This window comes from Otolemur garnettii, unplaced genomic scaffold (genome assembly GCF_000181295.1).
Source record: "Otolemur garnettii isolate 467f Iridium unplaced genomic scaffold, OtoGar3 scaffold00115, whole genome shotgun sequence".
Classification (NCBI taxonomy): domain Eukaryota; kingdom Metazoa; phylum Chordata; class Mammalia; order Primates; family Galagidae; genus Otolemur; species Otolemur garnettii.
In genome coordinates, this window is record NW_003852510.1 from 99,113 (window position 1) to 113,559 (window position 14,447).

The 14,447-nt window shown below is 40.4% G+C and overlaps 1 protein-coding gene and 1 pseudogene across 2 annotated transcripts in view; both read left to right on the top strand.

Annotated features, from left to right (window-relative positions):
* The first annotated feature begins 7,967 nt into the window (after positions 1 to 7,967).
* LOC100955898 (cytochrome c oxidase assembly protein COX16 homolog, mitochondrial) overlaps positions 7,968 to 14,447 on the top strand; it is a 33,833-nt gene continuing 27,353 nt past the window's right edge. For both annotated transcript variants that reach the window (XM_003797349.3, XM_023517615.1), the window contains exon 1: positions 7,968 to 8,111. In XM_003797349.3, coding sequence (XP_003797397.1) covers positions 8,043 to 8,111 — 69 coding nt within the window. In that variant the 5' untranslated portion in view covers positions 7,968 to 8,042. The remainder of the gene's footprint in view (positions 8,112 to 14,447) is intronic.
* LOC105887747 lies at positions 8,628 to 13,618 on the top strand (annotated as a pseudogene).

The window sequence follows — 14,447 nt, forward strand, 5'->3', positions numbered from 1 at the left end:
AGGATTGCACTGGTCATTATGGAGGGTTTGAGAATTTCCTGGAGAGCTGGTTTAGTTATAGCAAATTTCTTCAATGTGTTAATGTCATTAAAGTATTTAATTTCTCCAGCATAGATGAAACTCAGTTTCGCTGGATACAGGATCCTGGGTTGAAAGTTATTTTGTTTTAGAAGATTAAAAGTCAATGACCATCCTCTTCTAGCCTGAAAGGTTTCAGCTAAGAGAGCTGCAGTCATCCTAATACTCTTCCCCTCGTAGGTTATGGCTTTCTTACATCTGACTGCTTTCAGAATTTTCTCTTTCGTCTTAACTTTGGTGAAGTTAATTATGATGTGTCTGGGAGATGTCTTGTTCGGGTTGAGTCGTGCTGGGGTTCTGAAACTATCTGCTATCTGAATTTCAGAATCTCTTGGCATGTCTAGAAATTTCTCTTTCATAATTTCATGAAGAAGAGCCTCTATGTTTTGTGAAGCAACTTTGTCTCCTTCAGGGATTCCTATAAGGCAAATATTAGTTTTCTTCGAATTATCCGAGAGTTCTCTGAGAGTGAGGTCTGTTTTTGCTCTCCATTTCTTTTGATCTGTGCACTCCTGGGCTTCTTCAAAAGCTTTGTCTTCAAAGTCAGAGATCCTTTCTTCTGCCTGTTCCACTCTGTTATGGAGGGATTCCGTAACACCATGTCTTTAAGATCCTTGAGGGCTGCAACCTCTTGTTTCAGTGTTTCAAAATCTTTGATCATTTTATCTTTGAAATCGTTGAGTTGTTGAGACATCTTTTGAATAATTTCTTGAGATATCTTTTGAATAATTTCTTGAGAAATCTTTTAAATAATTTCTTGAACTCCTAATTCCTTCCTTTCTTCCATTCTTACTTGCTATCCACATTCTGAACTCGATTTCTGACATTGCAGCCATTTGCTTGTGGACAGGGTCTTCAATTGTGTCTTCCCCATTTTCCCTTGGAGGAGTTCATCTACTCTGGTTATTCAAGTTGCTAGAGTTTTTCTGCTGATTTTGCCCCATGCTGAGTTAACCTTGTTTGGAGGCCTTATCAGAACTGTTCAGATGGTGGCTTCTTCTGGTTGCCCAGAGAGACAGGCAGAGTGTGTCTGTTGTCTTCTCCCAGTTCTCGGGTGCTGGGTAAACCAGGGTGCGGTGGAACAGCAGCAGCTGCACTGGAGTGTGCGTGGCCAGATTAGACCTCATTCAGCCTGCCAGGGCGACCAGGGGGCAGGAGACCAGCAGCAGCTGAATCAGTCCTACTTCGGCCCGTCTGGGGCAACTGGTGAAACAGGGGAACTGTACTGGCTAGATCAGTGCTAGTTCAGCACCCTGGAGCATCTAGGGGATGGGGGAATGGCAGTAGGTACACTAGCGACCAGATCAGTCCTAATTTAGCCCTGCCAGAGTAGCTGGGGGGGGAGCGGAGGACTCCTTCACTGTCGCCCATTTGATGCATGCAGCACTAGCAAGCCAATCTGTGCCCTCCCAGTGTGGGAACCTGGAGCGGGGAACTCTGCCACCTCCATCCTGGGACGTATGTGGATCTAACAAACAGTTCTGGGCCCGCCCAGAGTGGTAGACCCCTCCACCGCCACCTCCAGGATGCGCGTGGCTCTAGCAAGCAGTTCTAGGCCCACCCAGCTTGGGAGCCTGGATCGGGGAACTCCTCCCCTGGCCCCCGTGGGATGTGCATGTCTCTAGCAAGCTGTTTTGGGTCTACCTAGAATGGAGGACTCCTCCACCACTGCCCGCAGGACGCCTGTGGCACTAGCAAGCAGTTCTAGGCCTGCCCAGAGCAGGAGCCTGGGGCAGGGATCTCCTCTGCCGTCCATGAGGCATGTGACTCTAACAAGCAGTTTTGGGCCCACCCTACTCTGTGAGGGGCAAAGGGACCCACCCAGCAAATGGATTAGTCTGGGAAGGTTAATACCTCCTTCCCCACCTTGCACCCGTAATCCTGTAGGTCTGTGACCCTATTCACTCCAGTAGGCCACTGCTCTTGGGGTTTACGACTGGCAAAATCAGCCAGAAATCTGAGTTCAGCAGGGGGGCCTTGTGTGCTTAAATTAGGCTTCTGTCCAGCTAGATTTCTCTGCAAGTTCGAGGTTGGATTCAGCTCTGGGCAGCAGACAAATAGCAGTTTACACTCAGGTGTCAATTCTAGCCTCTGCCTGCCCACTGCCTATGTCTCAGGACTATTAGACCCTGAGGGCTGGTGCTTTACTTACGAAAGTTATCAGCATTTTGCCTGTGGCTGCTGTCCGGAACCTCTGTTTGCCCAGAGAGACGGGCCTGGAATGGCGTCAGTTTGCAGCTCAGGATGCCACTGTTGCTGTATTGGCATCCCCTGAGCCGATCTTCTTCTCCTCACACCTGTGCCACAGTCAGCACAGAACAGCACCAGCACTTTCCCCCTCCATTTCTCTCAAGGAGATGCCCAAGAATCTGGATTCCATAGGTAACAAACCTCCAGGCCTCGGAGTGGGTGGGTGGGGACTCCTCAGAATTCAATTTTGCAGGTGGTGAATATATACAGTTTTACAGTTTTGTGCCTGGCCGGAGGGTGCTGTGGCACTCCAGCAGGGGTAGGAAGTCCAGTTTTGGGGGGGTCTCTCCCGTGGGATACAGTGGGAGAAAGTTTGAACTCTGTTTGCTCATTTGCATGGAGTAAATTGCGAGCCCTTGTTGTGGGGGAGGGGACTCCCGTCTGCTTGGTGGTGGATTTTGTACCTTTTGGTGTTATTTTTGGGGTCGCAGCTCACCTCAGGAAGGTTGAAGTGCACTCTTCAATCTTCTCTCTTGGCTCTGCTCCAAACCATCAGCCAACTTGCTAAACTTCTGTCTCTCAAGCCTCCTTCTGGACAAAAACTTCTGCAAAAAGCTGGCTGCAGTCTGCCATCTTGGCTGTGCCCCCCCACCCCCTATCCCCCCGGTATGCTTAACTTTTAAATGATCATTTGTTTTGTCACAAAACCATCAATTTCTCCAGCTGTTCAATTATAATAAATTAGAACATGACATTGTCATGTAACTGTTTTTACTTTTTTATATATCTATGTTTTTCTCATTCCTACCATAAATTTAATTTTTTTCTTTATTTATTGATTTTTTTTTCAAATAACCAGCTTTTGGTTTTATTGTTTTTACTTGTTTTCTGTTTCTCTTATTTTAACTTTTATTTTGATTGATTCCCTGTATATGCCTTCTTTTGTTCTGTTTGGGGTGTTCTTTTCCCTTACATAGTTGCATGTTTATTTTTAGTCATGTACAATCATAGGACTTCATGTGAACTTTTTGTTAATTACCATAATACAATTTCTATTTTGATATCCTATATCCTCCTCAACCTGGAGGTTATTCAAAATAATGTTATTTGATATTGATGTGGGTAATTTAGGAAGTAGATTCACTTGTGAGATGTTAAGTTTGACTTTCATTGGACATGCATTATTGAACGTGCTTTTATTGGACATGGTGGTGAAATATCCATGAGAGCCACAGGAGGTTTTTTTTTTTTTTTTTTTTTAATAAGAAACTGTACAATAGTATTTTACTAATTTTTTTAAACTAGTGGTAGATAACTGATGTTATTTGAGCATGTTAAAACAACACATAACACACATACAGACCATTTTTTAATGGTATGTTTTTCAAAAAGTTTGATGTTGAGATAAAAGTATACTGTACTTACTGTTTTTATTTTTTTTGAGACAGAGTAGAGTACTGTGGCATCACAGCTCACAGCAACCTCAAACTCTTGGGCTTAAGTGATTCTCTTGCCTCAGCCTCCCAAGTAGCTGGGACTACAGGTGCCTGCCACAACAACTGACTATTTTTTAGTTATAGTTGTCAATGTTGTTTGGCAGGCTGGGGCTGGGTTTGAACCTGCCAGCTCCAGTGTATGTAGCTGGTGCTCTCGCCACTGATTCTCTTGCCTCAGCCTGAGAGGCCTGCCACAATACCTGGCTATTTTTTGTTGCAGTTATCATTGTTGGTTAGCTGGCCCAGGCCAGGTTCGAACCTGCCAACTTTGGTGTATGTGGCTAATGCTGTAACCACTGTGCTACAGTCACTGAGCCTGTACTTACTCTTGAACCAAACATGTGACTTTCCTTTTTTTTTAGTAGACACAGGGTCTTGATATGTCCAGGTTAGTCTTGAACTCCTGACCTCAAGCAATCCTCTCCCCTTTGGCCTCCCAGATTATTGGGATTATAGGTGTGAGTCACTGTGTTTCACTTGTCTATTTCTAAATATAAGTGTTTCTGGAAAGGTTTTTAGTTTTCTTGTTTTTGCTGGAAAGGTTTTTTAAACATAAAGTTCAGTAGATAACATCGTATTTCACTATTGACTTATGTTACAAAAGCACACATTCCCCCTAGAAGCTTGTTTAAAAAGTAGATTTTCAAGCCCCATCTATGACCTCCTGAATCAGAAACTCTGGTTATGTGGCCAGCAGTTTGTTTTAATGTTCTCCAGGGGATTCTGGTACCCACTAAAGTTTGAGAGAGTCATTGGGACACCAGCAAAAACAGAAGAGACTTAGGACTTCATCTTAAGGTTTACAAGGCTAAAGACAAGCAAAAGAAATCTCAGAGTTGGGAGGGGTCCATGGTGGTGAAATATCCATGAGAGCCACAGGAGGAGAAGACGTCAAGGACATGGTCAATATTGTCAAATTCTATAGGAAGTTTAGTCATATTTGGGATGTTTGTACTACTTCACAAAATGTAACCTTAAAAAGCCACTTAACCTTTCTGAGCCTCAATTTGTTTACTGATAAAATGTGTCTGGTGTCATGTCCTGCCCCAAACTCAAAGGTTTTTCAGTGAATCAAATTAGATAGTAGATGAAAGTGGCATTATGAAAGCAAAGATCCATGAAGTAACTAACATTTCCATATCATACACATGAATTTTGGCCATAATTCTAAAACCTAACATGTTAACTCTCTCAAGAAGTCTTGTGGTTTTTCTATTTTATAACAATACTCTCATGTACTTGCATGAGTTAAATACTGGGAGAGCAGATACTGGAGGATAATATAATTTGCCTAGATATCAAATACATACCAGTCCTTAGGAACTGACATGGTGGTAGAGAGTCTTTGTTTCCTGGATATAAATTTTTATATCCTCCCACTTGAAGGATAGTTAAGATAACTGAGTCAACAGTTAGATAACAGAGTCAACATTTTGACTCTTCATGAACACTGGAAATAGAAACAGATGGAATTTGAGTCATATTTCTGAGAAGGCAATAGATTCATTCCATATTGATAAGAAATTGTGTGAACACTATTTGTGAGAATTGTAAAATTATGACAAATTTCACTTATCTGGTTTAATAGATGGAGAAACTGAGGTAGATAATAGTGATGCTTAAGGTAAGCATTGTGCATAGACAATGGAGTTTATCATCTATAAACTACAATTTGATAGGTGCTTTAATTCCTCACTGCCACAAATTTTTTCCTTGACAATCTTCCAGCATACATGTAATTCCTACTACATATAGTTACTCCTTTAGGACCATCTCATGGTTCACAATAAATGTTTATTTGAATGACTGAACAAATGAAAGACTGAAGACCTATAGTCCTTAAATTGAATATATTCCTTATTTGAAAAGGATAATAAATTATTGGCTGTAACACTATTAAATACAGTAGAACCTCCATAACTAGTCACTTCCCTACATTGCCCACCTCAAGTTGACCTTGAGATCTATTTTCATAGACCAGACATATACCACATGTACATATCGAGTACAGTAGGCCTAGTTCCTTATGTTGACCACATCTGCATTTTGACTAGTTTGTTACAGTCCCTTGGATGATCAACTTACAGAAGTTGTAATATATCTATCTATCTATATATATATATATATAGATATAGATATATGATTTAATCCATTATTAACTACTAGCGAGGTGCAGGGCTGTGATGGATGGAGTGGGAGATCCAGTAGGGTGATGTTCTATGTACTGAAAAGTCCAAATTCAAACTCTGAAGTATTCTTCCCATTCTGTTTTCAGCTTGCTTATATGCTAATCAGAGCAATAATGACTTTTATACACTACAAATGATAACACAGCATGATACTGCTCTGTGATGTATACATGTATTAGTCAACGGTTACTGGAGCTCTGAGGATGGAATAATATACATTGGTTATGGAGTAGGGTGACTTCAAGAACTGGTATCCTGGAGCTTCATTTTGAAGATAGGGAAGTTCCAGGAATACAGTACTCAAGGAATAGTCTTCTTCCAGGGTAGAGTATGGAGGGAACAGTGGCAGAAAAAGTAGAACAAAGTCATATTACAAAGGCCCCTAAATTCCTCTGTAAGAAAATTGGAGTGAACACTGTATGTACTGGTGAATCTCATCATGTTTTATGTCGCTTAGATAACTTTCAGTAGTGTGGAAGATAGACTTGGGAATCACTATGTTTCCACCCTCCTTCCTTCCTCTGTATTTGACACTACAGTCATATAGACATAAATATTCTTGGAGCAGCCTAAAGACAGATCTGCAGTTTCTCCATTGGAGACCACTGGGGTTGGGTACTTTTAATGGTTGGAAAGATGACAAGGGATTAAACCAAGAACATTTCAGTGGCAATGGAAACGGAGAGAGGCAGGAACAGATGGGAAGATTTCAGGGACAGCATGGGAAATGTTACAACTTTACATCCTTTGCTCTAGGTGAGGTTTTCTCTGATTCACTCTGGCAAATGGCACGTGCTGGAGCTTTATTTCCTAAGCTATCACAATATTTTTAGACACACATTCATTTATGTGCCTCACCTCCCACCAGTTTAAGTTAGGCATCATATCTCTTTATTTCTGTGTTCCTAGATCAGTCCAATGACATTCAAAAAGGTAGCCTGCATGGTTGCTGAATTGGTATAAATAGGTATTCATAAATTTCTGAAGATTACAAGCTATCTTGCAGTAAAATCATTAGCATTAAAAGTTCAGTGTAAGATGTTACACTGGTTACATTCGACCTACCATCATTTCTAGCGATTTCTTTTCTTTCTTTTTTCTTTTTTTTTTTTTTTTTTGAGACAGAGCCTCAAGCTGTCCCCCTGGGTACAGTGCTGTGGCATTATAGCTCACAGCAACCTCCAACTCCTGGGCTCAAGCGAGTCTCCTGCCTCCGGCCATCCAAGTAGCTGGGACCACAGGCGCCCGCCATAACGTCCGGCTATTTTTTGGTTGCAGCCGTCATTGTTGTTTGGCGGGTCCGGGCTGGGGATTCGAACCCGCCACCTTAGGTGTATGTGGCTGGTGCCATAAACGCTTGAGCCACAGGCGCTGAGCCGCGATTTCTTTTAAAACCGTTATTAAGTTGGTAGATTCTCTATCCCACACAGCCGCAGCGGTCAGGATACTAGCTTCAAAATACCATTTTTGTTTTCTTTTTCCTATGTGCCAGGGAGTGTTCTAAGACGTTAGTCAAGACTTAGATAATGGTTGGGCAGGGTGGCTCACGCCTGTCATCCTCGCACTCTGGGATGCCAGAGTGAAGAGGATCGCTTGAACTCGGGAGTTGGAGACTCGCAAGAGATTCGGTCTCAACTAAGAATAGAAAAAGCTCCCCTGGCCTGGGACATAAGCCTGTAGCCCAGCTATTTCGGAGCCTGAGGCAGGAGCGTCAATTCAGCCCGGGAGTTGGAGATTGCAGACGCCACTGCACTCTAGCCAGGTCGACCGACAAAGCAAGACGCTGTCTCAAAGACAAACACACAACACTCAGAAGATGGGAAATACCAGTTTCCACATCGATTAGACGGCGACCGCACACTAGATTCAAGTTGCTCGCCCAACTCACAATTACTCGCGGGCATTCCGGAACCAAAACCGCTGACGACCAAATTTCCGGGCGGATGCACCATTATGTTACGCCAGATCGATTGCTTTTGCCTGGCGAAGGCGTGTCGCTAAAGGACAGCTTCCGGAAGAGCTTGGAAAAGGTGAGTTTGGGCCGCTGAGATTTCGGAGTCTGCGTTAGGCCGCGCTGGAGGATTTAGTCATGTTTGCACCCGCGATGAAATGCGCGTTGCGCAAGAACAAGACCCTTCGCTACGGAGTCCCCATGTTGGTGAGTGGCTTGAGGAGTGTGGGGCTCGAATTAGGGAAGGGGTAGAACCTCTTCCCCGGAGGGCTCAAGGTGACGGGGAATCTGCAGTACGCGGGGTCGACAACTAGCACACGGGTTTGGACGGGGCTGGCGATAGGTGGAGAGTTTTTAGGGAGTCTTGTCTATAGTCGTCTCCCTTCGCTTTTAGTGTAGGGTGACCAGACGTCCCGCTTTTCAACAATTTGTCCCGCGTCCCGCGGCGTTTTAAAAAAGCCCTGATTTTTGGAAAGAATGCACGAACGGGCGGGAGAACAAGAAGGGAATATACGGTTATCGGCTGCCATGTGGCTATTTCGCCAGAATATGAGTTTTATATTATTTTTGTTAATTTTATAATGTTAAACTGTAATAATAACATTCTGAGAAGTGATTATCGAGAACTGCGTATCAAAGTTTGCATTGTTGACAGGACCTGCCCTGCCGGGTCCCCTGCCCAGCTCCGCCCCGCCCCTGTGGCCATATTGTCCCGCCTTACCGATGTTAAAATCTGGTCACCCTACCTTAGTGGGATCTCAGGTCCCCGCCTTCGCCACTCCGGTGGCTACCGGGGTCTGCCGACGTGTGAGTGTGGCGTCTTTTCCATCTTATGAGCTTTCGTTGTTACTGCCCCTGATTCGCAGTTGAGTCAAGTGAAGCTCAGAAAACATATCAGAGCCAGAGTTGACAATACTGTGGATCGTTGGGACTGGATGTATTTAACTAATTGTACAATTTCTGGTATTTCTCTGTCTCAGCATCCTAGTTTGTGAATTGGCTTTAATTCTTCAGGGTTATTGTGATGAACTAAGTAAGACTTTGTGAATAAAGTATTTAGCATAGTGCCTGCCACATTGCAGTAACCCTCAAATGGTTGCTGTGGTATAGTTTATATTTCTAAAGCAATTTGAAAGGAGCTTTGGTATTTATATGTTTGCATCCAATTCTGCAGAATTCCCTAAAGATGTCATGAAGATGCAGGTAGAAGCTTACATAAAACCATCTAGCGTTGAAATCCAGAGGACTCTTTATTTGCTCTTTGCTCATGGGCAAGTTATTTTGCTTCAGCAAGCATAGTAAATGAAATAATAGTGAAAATAATAGTGATTTAATTGGGTAAATCATATGAACAAAAGCTGCTTTCTTTTAAATACAGAATAGTTTATTACTTTGACATAGATGTTTGCGCAGATGAAGTTACTAGCTTTTGCATTTAAGCAGACCAAAGGAAAGAATTGACCTTAGAAAAGTAATGAGTTTTTTCTCATTTGTGATGAACTGGATTTGAGGAAACTATTATGCATACTTAAAAGAGTTTAAAGATAATTGTCTTTATAAGATAATGTACTAATTATGTTTGTGTAGATAACAAGGCATGTACAAAAACTACTCTCTCGGCAGATTGTTCTGCCCTCAACTGGAGAGCCATTCAGTAGTATTGTGATTGTGGTTGCTGACTTAAGGTCACCACTATGTCCCAATAGAAGCCAGTTTGATATTTTTTCCTTACTATTCAAAATCATCAAAGCCAAAGTCTTAAAACCACTATGCCTTGAAGTACCTTTTTTGTTTTAGTTTGTGGACTGGAAAATACCATAGTAGGCTTCTTAAATATATTACCCTATGTCTGGTATAGGCCTAGAATGCTGTGTTGCTGAATATGAGCCCTAAACATGTAAATACAGTTGACAGTTGACAGTTGAACAACATAAGTTTGAACTGCTTGGTCCGTTTATATGCAGATTTTATTCCACCTCTGCCACCCCTGATACAGGAAGACCATTCTCTCCTCTTCAGCCTGTGCAAAGTGAAGACAACAGGAGGGAAAACTTTGTGATGAACCACTTACAATTAATGAATAATAAATACAGTTTCCTTATGATTTTTATTACCATTTTCTTTCTTCTAACTCATTTTATTATAAGAATATGATATATATAATACACTTAAATAGAATGTACAAAATATGTGTTAATGTGTAATCAGTAAGATTTCTGGTCAATAGTAGGCTAAGGTTAGGAGTACTGAAAAGCTATATGTGGATTTTTGACTGCAGAAGATTGGCGCCCCCGCTTTGATGTTGTTCAAGAGTGAACTGCAATTTTGTAAGGGAAAATATTATATTCAGTAGACTCAGAAGACTCATTCTGTTCATCATGTATCAGTTAAATATACCACAATTGCTATACTGCATTTATTTTCAAGTTGAGGTTATTTGCTCTTTTGGATAAATACTAGAGCTTGATAGGAACTCAATAGCATATAGTTCAGGACTTTGATTACCAGGTATATGTTAATAATATTCCTTCTCTTGTAAATTACTTGAAAAAGAGAATATATTTGTTGTTTCAACTTCTGCACTACCCATTTAGTCCACAGAATTTACTTTTGTAATCTGACCAGTGACTTACAGTTTCTACACACTAAAATGTTCACTAATTTAGAGGGTTCAGTTCCATTGTTTTTAATATATTCTTAGTTTTGCAGACATCACCACAATCTAATTTTAGAATACATTCATCACCCCAAAAGAAGCACCATAATTATTAGCAGTCACTTTTCATTTTCTGCTGCCCCTTGCCCCACCCCCAGCAACTGGTAAGTTCCTTCTTCTATAGATTTGCTTATCCTGGACATTTCATATTAATAGACTAAAAGTGTTTTCAAGTTTCATTCACATTGTAACCTGTATCAGCATTTCATGCCCTTGTATGGCTGTATAATCTGTTCTTTAGATATGTAACATTTTGTTAATACACTTAACAATTGATAAACATTTGGGTTGTTTCTGTTTTTTCACTATTATGAATACTGCTATGAACATTTGTGTTCAGCATACAACTCAAACACAACTTACAGTTTTGGGGTTTTTTTGTAAGTTGTGTTTGAGTTGTATGCTGAATGGTTTCACCAGTTTCAAATGACTATTTAAAATATTGCTGAAGTATCTTGGCAGTTTGTTTTTATATTTATTAGAAGTTTTAGTAATTTTTTTAAGGGACAAATTATGTAATATTGGTTTATTAAATCATAACTGTGTACATTAATGCATTTATGGGGTACATTGTGCTGATTTTATGTACAATTTGGAATGCTTACATCAAACTGGTTAACATATCCTTCACCTCACTTATTTGTTGTATTAAGACATTTATATTCTACCCTTAATAGTTTTGACATATGCCCTTGCATTATGCACATTTTTGACCTTCATCCTTTTCATGTCACAATGGGACAACTTTTCTAATGAATACATTGAAAAAATACAGAATCTTTTTCCTTTTGTCTTTTATTTACATGGAAATTTAAGATGTTGGTGTTTCTCAGCAGCATGGTAGTATCGAGATAGCTATGTGTGTCTCTGTGTATCCTGATATTTAGGAATGCTCTTTAGGTGTGAAATTTTCTTTTTTTGTTTTTGCTTTTTGGTTCTTTAATTGGATATTTCATCTGTAGAGTACAACCATGGCAAGTACATGCAATAATACAGAAGACTTTGATCTTAAATCCAAGGAACTTGGCTAATTCTGGAGATAGCCATATGAAAACTTAAAAACAGAAGTATGGGGCTGAGCATGGTGGCTCACATCTATAATCCTAGCACTCTGGGGGTGGGGCAAGGCAGACAGATTCCCTGAACTCAGGAGTTCAAGACCAGCCTGAGCTAGAGTGAGAGCTCATCTCTAAAAATAGCCAGCATTATAACAGGTGCCTATGGTCCCAGCTACTTGGGAGGCTGAGGCAAGAGAATTGCTTGAGCTCATGAGTTTGAGGTTGCTGTGAGCTGTGACACCAAGGGTGACATTGTTAGATTCTGTCTCAAATAAGAAAAAAACAACAAAACAGAAGTATGGGTAGCCAACTTGAAATAACTCTGATGAATAGTCATAGGTCAGGTATCTTAAAATAACTTGGATATTATTTCAGAGGATACAAAATAAAAAACGAACTAGAAACCTAAAGATTGCAGAGAAAAATCCAACACCTTCCTGTGCAGTCCTATTGGAATTTGGACTTGCCATGAGGTGCTGAAGCCTTGTTTCACCGAGTTGGAGACACTGGACCTAAAGGCTCAGCGTGACTTTGCTCCAGCCTGGCTTAATATTCCCACTCCACCATCATCAACAAAGTCCTCATTGAATTTCGAGAACCATTCAGAAAACTTTTTATGGACAGAAAACTGTTATGATATGAATTGTCGTATGGCTTTGATTCTGGTGTTGAACATCCTAATGGAAGTAACTTTAGAAGGAAAGGAAAAAATGGATGGAGTACACATGGAAGAAATGGTACTGAAAACATAAATCATCAAGGGTGGAAGTTCATCATGGTGGAAATTCCTATTCTCCTAGCAGTTCTCCTAGCAGTATTTTCCATTTTGGAAAAAGCCAAGGACTGTATGAAAACAACATGCCTGACAATCAAACTGGGAGGAAAGAAGACAAGAGAGAACACCAACAGTTTGAGGCTAAAGATTTTCCATCTTTAAATCCTGAATATCAGAGAGACCCAAATCAGAATAAATCTTTAGCTGCAGGTGTATGGGGCCTACACACCCAGACATACACATACCCAACCAAAAATATCTCCCAAGCTCCTCTCATAGAATAGCCTTCAAATCCTAAATCCAGAGCTCCAAGGATGCTGGTCGTTAAGAAAGATAATACAAAAGACTTACAGCTATGTGAATTTCCAGGAGCAGGAAATCTTCAGTCACAGCCAGTTAAGAACAGAACTAGTCCCAGTGTTTTAAAAGGTTTAGTCCCTAGTCCTGCTTTTTCTCCTACAAAACCTACACAATGGAAAAGCCAAACTAAAGAAAATAAAGTGGGATTTCTTTCCCCCATGAGTCTACTTACGGTGTTGGCAAATTTAATGCTTTAAAATCAACTGCCAAGAATTTTAGTCCATCAATAAATTCAGTGAAAGAGCCTCATCTAACCAAACTGACACAAATGTGCACTGATAAGAGCAGTGAATTTTTGAAAGCATTAAAAAGGGACAGAGAAGAAGAGGAATTTGAAGATGAAAGCCATGCTGGCCCAGAAGAGGATAATGACTCATTTAATTTATATAACGGCAATAGCACTCACCAAGAAAGGGATACAAACCAGAACTTTGAAAATGAAATTCTACAAGAGGATGGTAAGGCCTCAGTGATTTTCCAATAGATCATTCGCTCTTCAACCTTCTCACAAACTGATATTTTTTTCAAGTTCACTTCAGGCAGAACACAGATTGTTGAAGGAGATGGGCTGGCAGGAAGAGAGTGAAAATGATGAAACCATGTATCCTTAACTGAGAATGAAATGAATTCCAAGTTACCAGTGAACAGCTACAGAAGAATGGTCTAAGAAAAAAAGGTGTTTTGAAAAATGGTTTGATTTGTGCCTTCAGGTTTGGATCCTCGAAGAAAACCAGTTTCCAACCCACAATTGAGAATGATGGCAGAGACAAGTTGCAGTAACACATTGGATGATGACCATGTGTGAAGGATTTCCTAACAGCTGTAGAAATTTTAGTGTGATACATCTTTCATACAGTTTGGGGTGAATTGTAAAAATGAACAGCTACAATTTATGTAGTGAAATACCCCATTAGAAGATTTTTTGAGGGGGGATTTCAATGTAAAGAAAACCAAGAATGTTGTGTTGGGCTGTGTTGAGCATTATCTCTTTGTACATAAATGTTGTAGAAATGAGAACTTTGGTTGCTCCATCATTGACTTTCTTCATCACTGCAGCATTTGTCTGACTAGCAATGTGATGGTGTAACAAATGAAATTTTCTCATTTAATGATAAAAAATTATGTAATGTTTTGCCAAAAAAAAAAAAAAGCAGATCTAAGGGGAGAAGAAGGATAGTGATTAACTGTGTCAAATTTTGTTCATGAAATAAGAACACAGAGTTAACCATTAGATTTACTAATGTGGATATCACTGATAGTTGGAATTGATGTAAGATAGTGCAGGAGGAGCAAGGAGTATAGACAACTTATTTGAGAAATTTTATTGCATATAGGAACAAAGAAATACATTAGTAATTGGTGGGGAAGTGATGTCTAGGAAAGTTTGTTAATAAGATAGAAGAAATAATAGCATTCTTTGTGATGAATCATTCATCAGTAAGCAAGATTTCGATGACACGGGAAAGGGGAATTCATGAATCAGTGTCCTTCAGTAGATAAAGAAGATAGGATCTAGTGCACAAATGAAGACATTTAGCTAGAAGTGTGGATTCTGCAATTGAATCACACTTCAATTTTGTCACTTATCATTGACAAATGATAACGTGGTGCAGTGCAGTTCAAATGGTAAACCC